A 19246-nucleotide genomic window follows, 5' to 3' on the forward strand; every position below is an offset into this window, starting at 1 on the left:
TTATATATACACCCATATGCCTGCCCGTGCCATTCTGCCGCCGTGCCATTCTGCCGACGTATTAAAGGAACCACAACCCGAATACAGGTACTACATAGCCCCCGTCCAGGACCCAACCTTGGCGTCCTGTATAACATATATATATATATATATATATATATATATATATATATATACAGTATATATATATATATATATATATATATATATATATATATATATATATATATATACTGTATTTATCGGCGTATACCACACACTTTTTTCCCCTTAAAATCAGGGGAAAATTGCGGGTGCATGCTATACGCCGATCCTCCGCGTTTTCTGATAGATTTTTGGGCTCTGGGTGCCTTCGGCCCTTCTCACGGCTTTCAGCCCCCTTCGACCCTTCGAGGCGGCTTTTGCCCGCCTTCGGCCGTTCTCGGCGGCTTTCAGCTGCCTTCGGCCCTTCACGGTGCTGAGAAGGGCCGAGAGCGGCCGAAAGCCGCAGAGTACGGCCGAAGGAGGCCAAAAGCTGCCGAGTACGGCCGAAGCCGGCCGAAAGCTGCCGAGAACTACCGAGATACACAGGACATCTCGGCGGCACCATTTTTAAAAATAAAAGCTGACATCACTGAGGGGACAACGATGCACAAGGCTGCAATGACAGACAGGCTGCATGACAAGGCTGCAATGACGGACAGGCTGCATGATGGACAGGCTGCATGATGGACAGGCTGCATGGCAAGGCTGCAATGATGGACAGGCTGCATGACGGACAGGCTGCATGACAAGGCTGCAATGATGGACAGGCTGCATGACAAGGCTGCAAATGACACTGACAAGGCTTCAGATGGACACTGATAAGGCTGCATTGATGGGCATTTAAATGTAAGTTTTTTTTTCCTTAAATTTCCCTCCTAAAAGTTTTTTTCCTTAAAATTCCCTCCTAAACTTGGGGTGTGTGTTTTACGCCGGCGCATGTTATACACCGATAAATACAGTATATATATTTTTTTTTTATATAAGGATTTTTATAGTTTGGTTCACCATTATATTGGTTTAAGGATTTTATTGATTGCTTTTTTCTCACTATATGGACATTTTATCATATCCTGCATGAAAGCACTTTATTTGGAATATTGTATGTATTTTAGCACGTTATCACGTTATTGCTGTTGTTATATAGCACATTTTTTCGTTTCACTATTTGGATTTTAGGTTTGAAAGCGCAGTGTATATTTGAATATTGGATGATCTTTGCATGATTTATGAGAAATGTGCAACGCTAGCTGCTGATTCAAAATTATAGTGTAATTTGAGAGACCCTATTTTGGGCTTATAGCAAGTGGTGGCTCGCAGGACATTACATTTTTTGTTAACTATGTTGGTATCCCTTGTTAACCACTTCCCGACCACCTTGCGCAGATATACTGCGGCAGAAGGGCAGATTAACGTACCTGTACGTGGTCCTTTAACAGGCGGCGCACCCGCCGGGAGCTCCGTGACCGTGATTGCAGGTCCCGTGGACTTGATGTCCGCGGGGATACTTGCAATCGTCTTACGGTGAGGAAGAATGGGGAGATGCTAATGTAAACAAGTATCTCCTCGTTCTGCCTAATGACACTGTCACTGATCATAGCTCCCTGTATTCAGGATCGGTGATCAGTGATGTGTCACACACAGCCCCTCCCCCCACAGTTAGAATCACTCCCTAGGACACACTTAACCCCTACATCGACACCTAGTGGTTAACCGCTTCGCTGCCAGTCACATATACACAGTAGTCAATGCATTTTTAATTGCACTGAACGGTGTATAAATGTGAATGGTCCCAAAATCGTGCCAAAAGTGTCCGACGTGCCCGCCATAATGTCGTAGTCACGATAAAAATCGCTAATAACCACCATTACTATTAAAAAAAAATAAAAAAAATAAAATATATATATATATATATATATATATATATATATATATATATATAGAAAGGCCAGTATGGTGGCCTGAAATTATGGGTGGAGCCCGGTGGTATATATAATCAGCCGTTCGCCCATCTTCCTCGTCGGTTCCGGTGCGCGATACCTGATACGTCAGATATCAAGGGCCGACTATCCAGACCAGACGCAGTGAGCCTGTTCGTCAGTTCCCGCGTTATTCGTCTCCAATTTTTTGACAAACCGTCTCGTCCATCAGCGTCCGTAGGTTTCGCCGTCGGAGTGTCGTCGTACCCATCGAATTTGTCGCTACGCCTCGGGCCGGCTGTCGCAGGTAGGGCTTCGGCACCCTCTTTTCATTATGTTTTCGATGTACCGTCATCATGCTTGTACTCACGAGCCGCTCGGTTCTTTCATATCGAATGTTTTCGGTGGCCTCGTACGCATGTCACTGTATTCTACTTTCGATGTAGTCGTTATCATCGTTCGACACGTTCGATTACGCCACGTCAGGCGATTCATTCGCAGGTACGGCATTCGAAACCGTTCGACTGCCCGAGCATTTCTATTTGTAGCGGTCGAATCGTTCGACTCACAGCCGACTGCTTGTTACGACAAGGCAAACAGTCCGCACGTTTCGCTTGGTCTGCTCCAGTTCAAATATGTCTCTTCATTCACGCAATTATGTTATGTGTCTCATTTCATCTCGTTTCAATCATTTCAGTCCCAGTCATTTCTACTGTTTCAAATCATTTCTGTCACTAGTCGCGCTCCGGCGCGAATCCTGTCGCACCTCCGGTGCACCGATTCGCTTTGAAGTGCCCCAGGGTTCGGCCTCATTTCTGTACATGCTCCAGAGACTGAATCACTCGCAGGTTCACGCACGGTCCCTGATTCTTGTCTTTGTCATGGCATACCATTTCTGTCACTTATTACGCTCCAATTCGAATCCTGTCGCATTCCTCTATGCACCGATTCGTCCTGGTGCGCCCAGCTGCTACGCCTCATTTCGGTACATGCTCCAGAGACGGATTCTTTGGTAAACCTACAGTTCAGTCGTTGAATCCTGTCTCCGTCATGGGACATCATTTCTGTCACTTATTACACTCCAATTCGAATCCTGTCGCATATTATTTATGCACCGATTCGTTCTGGTGTGCCCAGCTGCTACGCCTCATTTCAGTACATGCGCCAGAGACGGATTCTTTGTTGCTACCATCAGTCCAGTCGTTGATTCCTGTCTCTGTCATGGGATATCATTTCTGTCACTTATTACTCTCCGATTCGAATCTTGTTGCATTTATTGGATGCACCGATTCGTCCCGGTGTGCCCAGCTGCTACGCCTCATTTCAGTACATGCTCCAAAGACAGGATTCATCTGTTAGGTGCATGGGCTCGTCTTCTGATTCCAGTCTTTGTCATGGGTTTCATTTCATTTCACCTATCACGTTCCGGTACGAATAATTCACATTCATGGACCAATTCGTCCCGGCGTGCCCCAGGAATGGCCTCATTTCAGTACATGCTCCAGTTTCCGTTTCGTGCTCGGTCGCAAGTTTGTGGCATGGCGATTTGGATCTCTGTCATGGCAGATTTACTCATATCACGGTCACGTATCGCTTCCCGCTTCTAGTCCAGTTGATTCTTCAATGTTGGATTCTTATCGGGGGGCCCTTGCTCGTCAACCTCATTTCGCGATAAAAAAAAAAAAAAAAAGAGGAAAAAAAGAAAAAAGTATTCGAAAAAAAAATATATATATAATAAAAGGGGGTAGGGGGGAAGAGAAGAGAAAAAATTTCATCTGTTTCTTTCATTTGTGTCATTTTCATCTCATGTCTGAAGTCTCACCTCCACTGTTAGCTAGCCTTCGTTAGGTGGGAGTCTCAAACAAAAACTTCACCTTCATCTCCTCAGGTCAGTCGAGTTCAGTAGGTCCAGCCTGCACCTGGTCGGACGGTGCCTCCTTAGGTCCGTATTAGGAGAAAACCCGGATCAGAGGGCTTGTAGCCTCATCAGACCCACGTTCTGCCACCATGTCCCAGGCTGACAGCGAGGACCTCACGGCTCCATTGTCTCCATCCGTTTCAGAAAATGGCAGCCAAAGGGCCTTCAGAGCATGGACCATTCCCAGGCTGACAGCCGAGCTGAGACGCAGGGGTGTGCCCTTTCCAGCAACAGCCAGAAAGGCAGAGCTTTTCCGGCTCCTGTTTCCTCCCCCCGCGGTGGTGGAGGCTTCTGCTCAGCAGGCCTCATTGGGCTCCATCGCCTCCTCTATCTCGCAGCTCCACTCCCTGGTGTCGTCCCTCACAACCTCGATGTCAGATCTGCAGGGCCGAGTGGCCCTCCTCGAGACCCACCCTTCTGTTTCTCCGCCAGTACCAGCATCCCAGCCAGTTGTTAGTCCTCCCGCAGGTATCTCCGGAGGTGCACCAATAGTGTACCCGTCTCATTTGGTGTCAGCAAACATCAGGAAGAACATCTTAGAGGGCAAAGACGTCAATTTGGCTTCTCTTTTGATCTCGATTCACGAGCTGGCAGAGAATAAGGCGTATACTTGGGGGGACGTATCAGTGGTCCTCAAAGCCAAGGATCCCAGACTAAACAGGAAACTCTCTATCACCGAGTTTACCTTGGCCTTCGGCATGATGAGGGACATCATTTGCTCAGCCTCCCCTGGCAGGTGGGAGGAGCTGGATCGGTACCTCCATGTGGTAGTTGACCTGGGGTACAAGTACGGCGGGTTTTCATTCTATGACTACCACCGCTCCTTCTCCGCTAAAGCAGCCGCCAGGCTCTCCCAGTTCCAGACCCCTACGGACTGGAGCACCATGGACACCGAACTGTTCTGCCGCCACTTCGCGGGGCTACGGTCCCCTCTGTGTGCAATCTGCCAGTCAGCAACACATACTGCGGCCTGGTGCGCTACCTCAGTGGCAGCCCCGCCCTTCGACGGTCCATCTACCTCGGGTACCTCTCAGGGCCTGCAAGCACCAGCTCGCCCGCCACAGACCGATAAGCTAGGGCGCCCAGTTAAGACCATGGGCGGTGCTCCGATCTGCAACAACTACAACAGTGGGTCGTGTAATTTCAGTCAGTGTAGGCTGCTCCATGTGTGCACCCAGTGTCATAGAGCTCACCCCCGGCTCATGTGTGAGATCAAGCAGCTCAAAAGGTCTTGACTAAGCCGGCTCAATGTTTCATGGCTTAGTGTCTACCTTTCCAGTCACCCTACCCCCTCACTGTCCGCCTTCCTCGTCCAGGGCTTCACGGAAGGTTTTCACACTGGACTTATCTCTCTCCCTCACTTCACGCACGAATGCCAGAACCTACGGTCAGCAGCCACGGATGAACAAGCCATCGACCAACTGCTGCAATCTGAGCTAGATCAGGACTTTGTCATCGGCCCTTTTGTACAGCCCCCTTTCAACACCTGGCGAGTCAGCCCTATTGGGCTTGTCAAGGGCAAGTTCTCTAATAAACTCAGATTGGTTTATGATTTGTCAGCGCCTCATTCCTCTACGGTTCCCAGCCTCAATTCTCTTATTCCCTCTGAGGAGTTCTCCCTTAAATATGCATCGGTAGACATGGCCATCCAGGCCATTCTTAAAACAGGCACAGGTACCTGGCTTTCCAAGGCCGACATCTCAAACGCTTTTAAACTTCTTCCCATCCATCCGTCCCTCTGGTGCTGGCATGGAATCAAGTGGAGGCAGCGGTACTACTTTGCCACTAAACTCACGTTCGGGTCCAAGAGTAGTCCTTGGCTCTTCGACACCTTCGCGCAGGCTCTTGCTTGGATCTTGTTACACGTAGCTCAGTGTCAGGAAGTCATTCATTATCTGGATGACTTCCTGCTGATAGAGCCACCCGGCTCTCCTCCACGAGATCTGGGTAAGTTGAGGGTAGTCTTCAATAATCTTAATGTCCCCATCGGCGAGCACAAGGTGGAGGGTCCGTCGCAGGCTATCACCTTCCTCGGGGTCAGCCTAGACACTAACACTATGCAGGCCAGCCTTCCCCCGGATAAACTGACCCGCATCAGGACGGTCCTGAGGGACTTCACTCATGCCAGGACTTGTACCAAGAGACAACTTCAGTCCCTTCTTGGTATGCTTAATTTCGCTATGCGCATCATCCCCCAGGGGCGCTCGTTCGTGTCACGCCTGTTAGCCTTATTATCCCACTCTCAGGACCCGGAGCAAGTACTCAGCCTGGATTCCGCGGCTATGGCAGACCTAGCCATGTGGGAGGAATTCCTATCTTCTTGGAACGGAGTGTCCCTGTTCGTCCCCTCCGTGTCCGCCCTTTCACCTCGGGTGGTGACCGACGCGGCGGCCTCCACGGGCTTTGCAGCAATCTTTGGCAACCTCTGGCTCGCAGCCCCCTGGCCTCCACAGATACTGGCTATTCCTGGCTTCACTGAGACGTCCTCCCTGTTTGAGCTATATCCCATTGTAGCCGCTGCACACACCTGGGGCCGCAGCTGGTCGGGCCAGACGGTGGTCTTTTCGACAGATAACCTGGCCACTGCGGAGATTGTTAATAAAGGCAGGTCCAGGTCTCTACAGATTATGTCCTTCCTGCGGCGACTGACCCAGCTCTCATTATTGTTTCAGTTCAACCTTCATTGTTCCTTTGTTCCCGGCAAATTTAATCAGGCGGCGGATGCCCTCTCCCGCTTTAACTTTGTTTCATTTTTTGATCAGGTACCCGGAGCCGGACCAACATCAGCAGCTATCCCGGACTGGTCTCAACTGATCTTGGATTAGCCCCACACTTGTCAGCAGCGACTCAACTCATTGATCACTCCCTCTCAGACAATACCCGCAAGGCCTATCAGTCGGCCTGGAGGGCCTTTAGTCGCTTCGCATCATCTCACAATACAGAGTCCTCCCGGGTCAAACAAGTCCTTGCCTTCCTTTCCTACTGCCATTCAGACTTGGCATTGTCCTTCAACACAATCCGGTTGTACTTGGCTGGGGTACAACACTTCACGTCCCTCCAGGACCCTACCAAGCCCTCCTTATTTACCTTTCACGCCGTCTGGGCTCTCATGCGCGGCATTCAGAAGCGTCGGCCGGTTTCCAGCATCAAACGGCTGCCTATCACAGGCGAAGTGTTCAGGGACATGTCAGATATTCTGGCCTCTTCACCTTTCGGTCTCCATGTCAGTGTCGTCCTGCAAGCAGCCATACATCTGGCCTTCTACGGCTTCTTGCGGCCAGGCGAGTTTACCTGCAGTAGCCCCTCGGCACGTATGCTGTGCAAGCACCATCTAGTCAGGTTCGAGGACCATTTCATCTTACACTTAGCGGTTTCCAAGACACAGCAGCTTGGCCCAGGTACGGACATACACTTCTATAAGACCTACAACCGCTGGTGTCCGGTTACTGTCCTCACCCGCTTGTTGACCCTTTTGGCCGATCAACCAGGGACTGGCCCACTTCTACCCTTTCACTCAAAACCTCTCAACGCAGCCCAGTTCATGGAGCATGTCAGGATACTCCTGGGCATCCTTCACCTCAATCCTGCGCACTACTCAGGACATTCATTTCGCATCGGGGCAGCTTCAACGGCCTCCAGCCAAGGGGTCCCGGTCCATGTTATCAAAAAGTTGGGTAGATGGAAGTCCTCCTGTTTTGCCCGTTACGTACCCAATCTGCAGATTGAGATGGCCCAGGCCTTTGTCAAACTTACCCAGTAACAGTCTTGGTTCAATAAAATGCATCCCCTACCTGAGTGTTTTTGCCCCCTTATTTTGGTATACCGTACGTTAGACCAGGGCACACTTTCAGGTCCATTTCAAGTAAGCGAGTGTATGTTATCCTTGTCTTTCATCCTTATCCGTGTCGGTCAGAGGGCTCTACACCATAAATAGAAAGGCCAGTATGGTGGCCTGAAATTATGGGTGGAGCCCGGTGGTATATATAATCAGCCGTTCGCCCATCTTCCTCGTCGGTTCCGGTGCGCGATACCCGCCCACCCGTCCCCTTTATCAGGCCTTTACTCTAGCACACTCCTCATATGAGTACTCATTTCACCCATTTCATATTCATTTCATTTTAAGGTATGCCCCCTTATTTTGGTATACCGTACGTTAGACCAGGGCACACTTTCAGGTCCATTTCAAGTAAGCGAGTGTATGTTATCCTTGTCTTTCATCCTTATCCGTGTCGGTCAGAGGGCTCTACACCATAAATATATATATATATATATATATATATATATATATATATATATATATATATATATATATATATATATATATATATATCAATAAAAATGCCATAAAACTATCCCCTATTTTGTAGACGCTATAACTTTTGCGCAAATCAATCCATAAACGCTTATTGCATTTTTTTTACCAAAAATATGTAGAAGAATATAAATCGGCCTAAACTGAGGAAAAAATATATTTTTATATATTTTTGGGGGATATTTATTATAGCAAAAAGTAAAAAATAATGCGTTTTTTAAAAATTGTCGCTATTTTTTTGCTTATAGCGCAAAAAATAAAAACCGCAGAGGTGATCAAATACCACCAAAAGAAATCTCTATTTGTGGGAAAAAAAGGATGCAAATTTTGTTTGGGAGCCACTGCGCAATTGTCAGTTAAAGCGACACAGTGCCGAATCGTAAAAAGGGCTCTGGTCTTTGGCCATCCAAGTGGATAGTGGATATTTTGACATTATACTTTTGAAATGCACCTGCCTACTCACAAACAAACTTTCCTTTTTAAAGTAAAATACATAGCCAAGTATTTGTCCAAAAAAAATTGACATTCAATAAGGGTCATAACAAAATAAAGAGGAAGGCAAAGCTGGAGAAACTGTTGGAATTGGTGAAGCCTTTGTACCCCAGGGTATACATCAATTATTTGACTGTCAAAATTGGTAACCTGAGGAGTCCACTTAATAGGGAGCACAATACTTTCCAGGACTCCGAGAGATCGAGAACAGCAGCAGGTGACATCTATGTCCCGAGGCTGTGGTCTTACAACAGCCTGCGTCTTTTGCCAGACCACGCCAAACCCAGGCAATAACTCCCAGCACTTCCTTCCATGCTTCCTTCCATGCTGCTCTGGTGGGTTGGTGGCTGTGGTGTTGGTGGTCTTACTGGAGAGAGTGGAGGAGTAGTATGGTCCAACTCACACAGGTGGCTTTTATTTGTGAGTTGGCCCCTCATCCCTTTGTTTAGGGCCTGAAGAATGATCTCCTCACAGATGAGGCATTGGTCTTCCTCCATACATTCCAGTTTACTCGCTGTCACACAGCCAAAGACTCGGGGCCACCAGCAGTCGTTGTAAGTACCGCAGTAGCTTTGTGAATTAAAGCAGTTGCTTACTCCTCCGGGTTCCTCGCCTTCCTGGTCCTTTCGGTTGGAAGGCGGAGGGAAGGAACCTGGGATTCCGTCAGGCTGCTCACCACGGCCTCCTCCTGGCTGAGACTTTCCTGTGTATGAAAATGGTACACAGTTTTAGTTTTTTGGTCATAAATCACACACAATTTCGAGCTCATGACTGTTGCAAATTGAATGTTAACAAATAGAAAAGACTATCATTCTGACCCCAGCATTTTTCATTCTTGTTCCTCATTTTTGGCTACTACTGTCTGTAGATATGTAAACAACTTTGTTAAATCAGAAATTAGTGATCAATAATAGCATCTAGTTAACATAATTCAAGTTTTAAGAAGAAATATGTTCAGCAATGCTATACCTGGCTCAAGCTGGGCTCCTCCACATCTTCTTCCTGGGTGGAAGGCCCAGGTTGGACTTCAGATGCCTCAGCTGATGTTGAAGGAAATGTTGAAGGAAGTGTGGAAGGAAGTGTTGATAGTGATGTTGATAGTGATGGCCTGGGTTCACTCTGGTCTGACAAAAAACGCAGTCTGTCGTAGTACCACAGCTAGGGGACATATACGTCCTCTACTGCTGCTCATGGAATCCTGGACCTTCTTGAGCTCCCTATTATATGTGCTCCTCAGGCTACCAATTTTGGCCTTCAAATAGTTGATGTCTACCGTGGGATACACCGGCTTCACCAAGTCCAACAGTTTCTCCAGTGCTGCCTTCCTCTTCTGCTTTTTGGAGTATTCTCTGCATGTCACTTGCCAGAGACATGGCTGCTCCCTGTATATGTCAATGAAGTTTGGCAGGGTCAGTAAATGTATCTACCATTTTATCTGCAAGACACAACACAAGACAAACCCTATTGTCAGGCTAAACTCTCCTAATCTTGTCCCAATATAGGCCTCAATCTAATATAATAATAATATAATATAGTATAAGCAGTATAGGCCACTAACTACTAATGCCCCAAATTAAAATTGTACCTTCAGTTTTACGATCCTCCTTCCTCCACTCACAGGTTGTAAATACGTCTCCCGCGTGTTATGCTTTATATACACTGCACATGCATAAAACTCCGCCCCTGTCCTTCTTTCTAGTGTATTTCCCACTTCTTCTCCTTCGGGGCAGTGGGAGAGCACATGGTGGAGACACAGCAGGTGCCTGCAGAGAGCAGAAATTATGATGAAAGCCCAGAGCAAGGCAGATCCCGATCTAGGACAAGATATAAGGCCTCAAATATGTCCTTTGCAAAGCTGGTAGAGATGGTATACATCTTGAAGAGAACAGACTAGGATACAAAGTATGGACCTTACACAAACCCAAATGTGAAAAAGGCCAAGATCATGACTAAAGTTGTGAGAAGTAGGGATGGCCTTGCGGTTCGCCTGGCGGCAAATTTTGCCTGTTCGCAATTTGCCAAACCAGCGGACTTCTGTCGCTGTTCGCGCAGCGGACATATGCGTTTACATTGTGAAAGAACTTTGACCCATGATGACACATTCATCAAGGGGTACAGGACAGCCAATTGAAACATTTCAGCACATGGACAATTGGACATTCCCCCCTACCTTATAAATAGACCTGATCTGGATGCCATTTTACATTCTGTCTTTTGTCGGTGTAGGGAGAGGTTGCTGTGTGAAGCAGGGACAGACTGTAGTGACACAAATCACTAGCTATTAGGTCCACAAAAGTTCTTTTAAGGACTGGTATAGGTTACAGTATATAGGGTTCTGGTGCACTGCTGCTGACTGCTGTGCTGCTGATTGCTGAGTGCACTGCTGACCGATTCTGCAGCTGTCTTTTGTTAGTGTAGGGACAGGACGCTGTGTGGAGCAGGGACAGTCAGTTTAATCACTAGGGATGAGCCGAACACCCCCCGGTTCGGTTCGCACCAGAACTTTCGAACGGACCCCAAATTCGTACGAACGTTAGAACCCCACTGAAGTCTATGGGACTCGAACGTTCGAAATTAAAAGTGCTAATTTTAATGGCTAATATGCAAGATACTGTCCTAAAAAGGGTTTGGGGACCTGGCTCCTGCCCCAGGGGACATGGGTCAATGCAAAAAAAAGTTTTAAAAACGGCCGTTTTGGCGGGAGCACTGATTTTAATGACGATTAAAGTGGAAAAAAAGTGAAATATTCCTTTAAATATGGTGCCTGGGGGTGTCTGTAGTATGCCTGTAAAGTGCCACGTGTTTCCCGTGTTTAGAACAGTCCCTGCACAAAATGACATTTAACGGAAATAACGTCATTTAAAGCTGCTTGTGGTATTAATGTTATATCTGGTTCCTGCAATATGGTTAAAAATCATTGAGAAAAATGGCATAGGTAGCCCTCCCTGCCCATTACCAGCCCCTTTGGGTCTTGTACGCATATTAAGGGGAACCCCGTACCCATATTAAAAAAAGGAAGTGCGCGTGGCCCCCAGGCCCTATATACTCAGAACAGCAGTATACAGGCGGTGCAAACAAGACAGGGACTGTGTAGGTTTGTTGTGTTAAGTTGAATCTGTTTGTAATTTTCAACTGGTACATTTTTAACCACTTGCTTACTGGGCACTTAAACCCCCCTCAGTCCCAGACCAATTTTCAGCTTTCAGCGCTGATGCACTTTGAATGACAATTGCGCAGGCATACAACACTGTACCCAAATGAAATTTTTATAATTTTTTTCCCACAAATAGAGCTTTCTTTTGGTGGTATTTAATCACAGCTGGGAGTTTTATTTTTTGCTAAACAAACAAAAAAAGATGCAAAAAATAAAAAAAAATCATGTTTAATAGTTTGTTATAAAATTTTGCAAACAGGATGCCGGCACATGGCTCCGCAGTGTGGGCTTTTTTTAACGTGTCCACTGCTGACAATAGTGTTGCCATCTGCAATCTTTGCAGTCAATGCATAAGTCACGGTAAGCCCAACACTCACCTAGGGATGACCGCCTTAAGAAGGCACATGAGCTGCCATCACCGAGCCCAGTGGGAGCAACAGGACCCACAAAGCACACTGCAGGCTCTCACCATCCAGCCTCATCTTCTACTTCTCCTTCTCCTCTCTCCTCACAATTGTCCTCCATTCCACCTTCCATCATGCCGTCCTCACGTTTTTCTGCAAAAAGGCAGGCTCCCATGGGCCAAATGTTCGAGCGTAAAAAAAGTGAATGTATCTCTGGTACACAGTGTGGGTGCCAAGATACATCTGACCACAGACACGTGGTCTAGCAAACATGGGCAGGGAAGGTATATAACTTTTACTGCCCACTGGGTGAACCTTCTGACGGCCGTCAAGCATGTAACCCGTGGCACCCGTGTAGATTTGGTTTTACCGTCACGGATTGCATGCAGGCCTGCCTCTTCTTCTCCTCCTCCTACTCCATCCTCCTCCCTCTCCTCCTCGGCTGACTCCTCCTTTTCCGCTGCTAGCATCTCTTCTGCTGCGCTGCAGCAGGACATCTTGCAGCAGGCAAGGAAAATCTCGGCCCATTTCAGAAGATCTTACATGGCCATGGCTCGCCTTGCTGAAATTCAGAGGCGACACAATCTGCCGGTCAGACATCTTATTTGCGATTGCCCGACGCGATGGAACTCAACCTTCTATATGCTTGATAGGCTGCTCCAGCAGAAACGTGCAGTTAACAACTACCTGTATGAACTCTGCGGCAGAACAGGTTCTGGGGAGCTTGGGTTTTTTTCACTGCGCCAGTGGCTGCTTATGCAAGACGCATGCAGACTTCTGTGGTCATTTGATAATATCACCAAACTGGTCAGTGGCAGCCATGACGCCATTAGTGACATGGTACCTTATGCCTTCTTTATGGAGAGTGCATTGCGTCATGTCATTGATCAAGCCATGGAGGAGCAGGAAGATGAGGAAGTCGCAATGCTGGATTAATTCCCAGGGGGGCTACTCTATCTGAGACAAGTCAACAACAGGAGTGTCAGGGCCAAGGCAAACTGATCCATGCGGTGATCTTGCTCATCCAATCTGGAAAAAATATTACCAACAAGTGGATTGACTGTATCTTCTGAATTCATGGCCTTCGCGTACTGTCAGAAACCATGAAACAGACTGAGACAGAAGTACAATCAAATCACACTTGTTTATTAATAAAAATAAAAAGGTAAATAGAAAAACACATAGTCAAGCATAGCCAGAGTCCAGAAGCCAGATCAGGTAGTCAGCCAGTCCAAAGTTCATTAACCAGATCGTGTAATCAGCCAGGTCGGAGGTCAGGGATCCAAGAAGAGTAACCACAAGCAGGATAAGAAGCCAGGTGAGATGTCAGCAAGCCAGTCTTGAAACAAACAGCAGGAGATGGTTCCCTGTGATGTGACCAACACGAAGGCAAATGAAAAAGTGAGCAGGAAGGCTTTAAATAGACAGGTCAGACGAGCATCATCGGGAACAGCTGGTAACTGTGGAAAGAGAAGAGATCTGGCAATTAGCCGACAGCTGAGCGGCCAGCCCAGAGGAGGAAGGGCTAAGCCAGCCCTGACAGTAATAGAGTTGAAATAATTACATAGGGGGTGTATTAGACCTGCCAAGAACTTTTTATAATATATATTCATAAAGCCATCTGGGCCAGAACTTTTGCCCAATGATAGCATCATTATTACACTACTCAATTCCTCCACTGTTATTGGCTGTTCCATTTCTTCTAGCGCTGGGGTCAGGATAACAGGTAGCTCTGAGACCTTTAAATAGTCTCATAGTCTCAGATTTTTTTTTCCCCAGCCCCTCCGTCTCCTGTCCCCGCCGAGACCGAGTCTATGTCATACAATAATTTGTAATAATTTTAAAACTCTGCCGCTATCTTTTGGGTGTCAGTTATTTGTTTCTTATTCACTACCAAATTGTGGACATGTCTTGACTCTTGTTGTCTCCTTAGTTCCCCGCTTACTAACCTGTTTGTAAAAACGATGGGCAAAATACCTTTGTTTATTTTTCACTTTTTGATCTAAGCATTGAGTCAAGTTTAATCGTAATTCATCCAATCTATCAGCCTCCCCTGGGTTCTGACTGATTTTGTGTTTAATTTCTAATTTATGTATTTCTTCTAGGAGATCTGTCATTTCCTTTTGTTTCTCCTTTCTAATACGTGAGCCCTGTGCAATCAGTTCCCCTCTCATTACTGTTTTGTGGGCTTCCCACACTGCTTGGTTAGACACCTCACCCGGTATATTGGTTTCAAAATATGCTACTAATATATTATGTAATTTTTCAAAGACCTTTTTATCATCTAAAATAGACTCATTTAATCACCATTCAGCTCTATTGGACCATGATCTGAGGCCGTGATTGATCCAATCATGGAAGATTGCACCAGATGTAAATCAAATTGATCCACCATAAATAAATCAATCCGTGAGTATGTGTTAAGACATGTACGTAGCTGTAGTGCAACGTAAGCGTAGGACATACATGACAGGGTGCAAGGCTTACGCAGGGGAATGGTACGAGGGGTTAAGAAAGCTACAAGGCTTACCTGATTGGAGGATGGTGTAAGAGGGGGTGGAGTAGAGTTGATGTGAAGGCACGTGAGTCTAGGAAGGTCAGCAGTCTGGAGCAGCAGGTCAGGAGGAACGTTCAGGATCAGCTCCCTGGAAAAGATGAGTGGGTTAGAGCAGCTTTGGGCCCAGCTTAGGTCAGCCGCAGAACAGCATGGCGCAGACTGGTTGCAAAGCCAAATTCCGGCCACCCTTCAGGGGGTAGGGGAGGTCTCGGCCCCCTGTGCGCCTTAGCCCTGACATTGCCCCCCGTTCTCATCGCCGGCTTGGGAGCCCCAGTTGGGCCCCTTCAGGCCCCCCTGCTAAGCAGACTCCCCGGTCGGCTAGTGGTGGGCCTGGGAGGAATCCCCGTCCATGGCTGAGTCCCAGAGGGAGGGGGGTCACTCACCGGATCCTGCCTCAGGCCACCTCCAGGACCGCGCGATCGGTGGTGGTTCGAGTGGTTCCCCCTGGCGATGCTCCGGTCGGGGGGGCGCTCGACGGGGGAGAGTGGGGTCCTCGGGCGCCGGCCTTGTCCCGGAGGCGGCCGTCGGCCTGGCACGTGTGGGCGCCATCTTAGCTTCGGGGGGGGGCCCATTAGAAGATGCAGAGCGGCAGTCGGGTGGCCACGCCTCCGGGCATGTTTCTGTGCCTGGGAGGGAGGGCCAGCGGAGAAGCAGCGCGTGCGCGCTCGGCGCGGCGCACGCTGATGACGTCAGCGGAAGTGATGTCGGCACGGCCGGAAGTGAGGTCGTAGTAAACAAACAACATGGTGGCCGCCATGCACCGCATCAGGAAAACGGTCGGGAGCGGCCTGGGCCGTCTGGCACGCCAGCGCGGAGGCCCCCGAGGGTCAGCACACTTACAGAGGACAGCAGCATGGAAGAGGGGGAGCTGCAGGAGGACGAGTGCACTCCGGCGGCGGCAGTGGGGTCAGCGGCAGGAGGGCCTTCCAGGCAACAGCAGCCCGGTAAGTCCTTGGGGTCTGTGGGGAGGTTTCTTGCGGGGGTGGGTGGGGGGGATGCTGGGGTGGGGGGGGCGGAGGGGGGGGGCGAGTTGTTGGTCGTGTTAAAAGAGCTGCTGCGCCGCCTGCAGGGCGACTCGGTGCCGGTGCCCGCCCCGATTAATCCATGGGTAGGACCGCCCACCGCGGCTCGGGTAGAGCTGGGGACGGCTGTCCCCTCCGAGCTGGGGTTGGCGGTGGGTGGGGTGGCAGCGGAAACGCAGACGGAGAAGGAGGTGCTGGCGCGGAAGGACGGCGAGGGACCAAGTGGTGCTGCGGTGGGCAAAGACAAGGATGCTGAGAAGATTCGCCTGGCGGATGCGGCGCGGAGCGAAGTTTATGTGTGCTTCGAGGGACCGTTAGGTGCGCATTTGCGGAAGGAGGTGAGGGAGAAGATTTGGAAGGACGAGTTTGTTGAAATCTTCTCGTTGTTGCCGTTGGAGAAGTTTAATTTAGACAGGGTCAAGCCAGATGAGAGCAAAAAAGAAGAGGAGGAGAAGAGGAGATATAGGCTTATTCCACGCACGTTTGCGAATTGGCTGCAAGCGTTTGCGATTTTGGCTAGCGTGATTGGGGAAAAGGCGCCGGAGAATTGTTCGGCATTGTTCTGTTACCTGGAGGCCATTAGTGAGGCGCACAGGGTTTATGGGGGCTTGGCCTGGCTACGTTATGACGAACAGTTTCGTCAACGCAAAGCGGTACGGCCGTCCATTAGGTGGGACCACAAGGACATCAGCCTGTGGATGAAGTTGATGACTTCGGCCCGGGCGCCGGGACAGTTTTTTCCACGGGGGGCCGGCGCCGCCGCCTCAGCGGGATCGCTGGCCCCAAAAAAGAAGGGGGTCTGCTGGCAATTTAATGACGGGACGTGCAAGTTTGGTAACGCCTGTCGTTACAAGCACGAGTGTTCGGGATGCAGTGGAGGGCACCCCTTCGCACGTTGTTTCAGGCAGGGAAAAGGTCGTACTGGAGACTTCGCTGGAAAAAGGGATGACGCCGGTGAGGCTGGGAAGGATGCTTCCTTTCCTAAGTAGGTATCCTGGTCGTGCGGCGGCGGGGTTGTTGGAGGCTGGTTTTAGGGATGGGTTTCGGATTCCGAGTGCGTTGAGGGAGGTTCCCCCGCTGGCCAAAAATTTGAAGTCGGCTTTACTGCATGAACACGTGGTGTAGGCGAAATTGGCTAAGGAGGTGGCGTTGGGCCAGATGGCCGGCCCATTTCTTACCCCTCCGATGGCGGATCTGGTGGTCTCGCCCTTGGGGGTTGTTCCGAAGAAGGAACCGGGGCAATTCAGGATGATTCACCACCTGTCTTACCCCAGGGGCGGATCGGTAAATGATGGTATTGACCCGCAAGCTTGTGCGGTTACTTATACATCATTTGATGCAGCGATTGCGTGGGTGAGAAAGTATGGCAGGGGGGCTCTTTTGGCAAAAACGGATGTGGAGGCGGCGTTTCGTTTGTTGCCGGTGCATCCGGGGAGTATGCGCTTGTTGGGTTGTTGCTGGCAGGGGTCGTATTTTGTTGATCGCTGCTTGCCCATGGGATGTTCTATCTCGTGTGCACTTTTTGAGCTGTTCAGTTCGTTTTTTGAATGGGCTGTGCGGGAGACGGCGGGAGTCAACTCGGTCATACATTACCTGGATGACTTCCTGTGTGTGGGGCCGCCATGATCCCGCGGCTGCGGGATACTGCTGGGGACATTGCAGCATTTGGCCGAACGGTTTGGGGTTCCCTTGGCGAGGGAGAAGACGGAGGGTCCCAGGTCGGAGATAGTGTTTTTGGGAATCACGATTGATTCCATGGCCATGGAATGTAGGTTGCCTGAGGAGAGGGTGGCGGCGCTGCGGCAGGAGGTGGGCGCGGCGCGGGGGAAACGAAAACTCAGGTTGAAGGAATTGCAATCACTCCTGGGCAAATTGAATTTTGCTTGCAGGATTATGCCTATGGGGAGAATTTTTTTCAGGAGACTGGAGGCAGCCACAGCAGGAGTGAAGGTGCCCACTCATTTTGTGCGGTTGTCCAGAGAATTGCGGGATGATCTGGGTGTGTGGGGGGTGTTCCTGGTTGAGTTTAATGGGAGGGCGATTGTGCAGGAGGGACCAGTCAGCAACGCTGATTTGGTTTTGTATACTGATGCAGCAGGTTCGGCAGGTTATGGAGCTTATTGCCAGGGGCAATGGAGTGCCGAACCATGGCCTGACTCTTGGAGGGAGGCGGGGTTTTTAGCTAACCTGGCGTTACTGGAGCTTTTTCCCATAGTTCTGGCGGTGGAATTGTGGGGGGACAAGCTCCGGGATAAAAAAGTGCGCTTCCATTGTGATAACATGGGAGTGGTGGTGGCCATAAATAATGTTTCGGCCTCCTCCCCCCCCAGTGGTTAGGTTGTTAAGGAGGTTGGTGCTCAGTTGTTTATGGATTAATGCGTTTGTTTATGCGGTGCATATCCCTGGGATTGAGAATAAGTTGGCGGATGCTCTGTCTCGTTTCCAGTGGGAGGACTTTCGCAGACTGGCTCCGGACGCAAACAGACACGGGGACCCGTGCCCTCCAGAGATGTGGGGGATTGCGTTGGAATCATCGGAGGACTGATTCAGCAGTCGTTGAGTGAAGGTACTCGAGCGGCTTATAATGCAGTGTGGAGGGAATGGTCGAACTGGTTGGGTGAGGTTGGGGGTCGGAGGGCCCGGCAGAGCTGTTGAGGTGGGTGTTGGGTTTTATCTGTTATAATTATGTGTCTGGGATGTCAGGCTCGGCAGTCAGCAAGAAAATGTCAGCTTTGGCCTTTTTGTTTCAATGTAAGGGGTTGGCGGATGTGACTAAGGATTTTTTAGTTAAAAAGGCGTTGAGGGGTTTTAGAAAAGGGGCGGCAAAAAGGGATTTGCGGCGCCCGATTTCTTTTGAAGTTTTGGGTATTTTGTTGAGCCACGTCAGGGAAGTGTGTTCTCTGGTTTTTGAACAAATACTTTTCCAAGCAGCTTTCCTGGTGGCATTTTTTGGGGCGTTTCGGATAGGAGAATTGGTGTCGCCATCTAAAACAGCTCCGGGGGGTTTGGGGAGGGGTGACGTTTCCTGGGCCCCTTCTTCAGTGGTAATTTTGGTCAGGAAGTCCAAAACGGACCAGTTGGGTAGAGGGGTGCGGGTAACATTGTTTCGGGGGACGGACCCTAGTTTTTGTCCGGTGGAGGCTTTAAGGGTTTATTTGGAGGTTCGCCCGGACCGGGACGGGGTGTTATTCATGCATGCAGACGGTTCGTGCCTTTCGCGGTTCCAATTTACGGCAGTGTTGAGGAAGTGTTTGCGGAGCGGGGGTTTGTCTCCGGGTGAGTATGCTGCTCATTCCTTCCGGATAGGGGCGGCCACGGAGGCAGCTAGATGGGGATTGCCGGAAGAGGTTATTAAGCAAATTGGGAGGTGGGAGTCTCGGCGGTATCGGCTTTATGTGTGACCGCACCTTTTGTAAAAGGGGTAGGAGTACGGTTCCTTGGTATGGT

At 49.3% G+C, this 19246-nt stretch overlaps 1 protein-coding gene across 1 annotated transcript; it reads left to right on the plus strand.

Moving 5' to 3' along the window:
• Positions 1-1363: 1363 nt before the first annotated feature.
• Positions 1364-14360, plus strand: LOC143942234 (uncharacterized). Its single transcript, XM_077463483.1, has 3 exons — positions 1364-1369; positions 5238-6462; positions 14326-14360. The coding sequence occupies exons 1-3, from the start codon at positions 1364-1366 to the stop codon at positions 14358-14360; spliced, it is 1266 nt and encodes a 421-aa protein (XP_077319609.1).
• The last annotated feature ends 4886 nt before the right edge of the window (positions 14361-19246 follow it).

The sequence above is a fragment of the Lithobates pipiens genome, unplaced genomic scaffold (assembly GCF_037356315.1).
Source record: "Lithobates pipiens isolate NorthernLeopardFrog02 unplaced genomic scaffold, aLitPip1_a1.2 Scaffold_30, whole genome shotgun sequence".
NCBI lineage: Eukaryota > Metazoa > Chordata > Amphibia > Anura > Ranidae > Lithobates > Lithobates pipiens.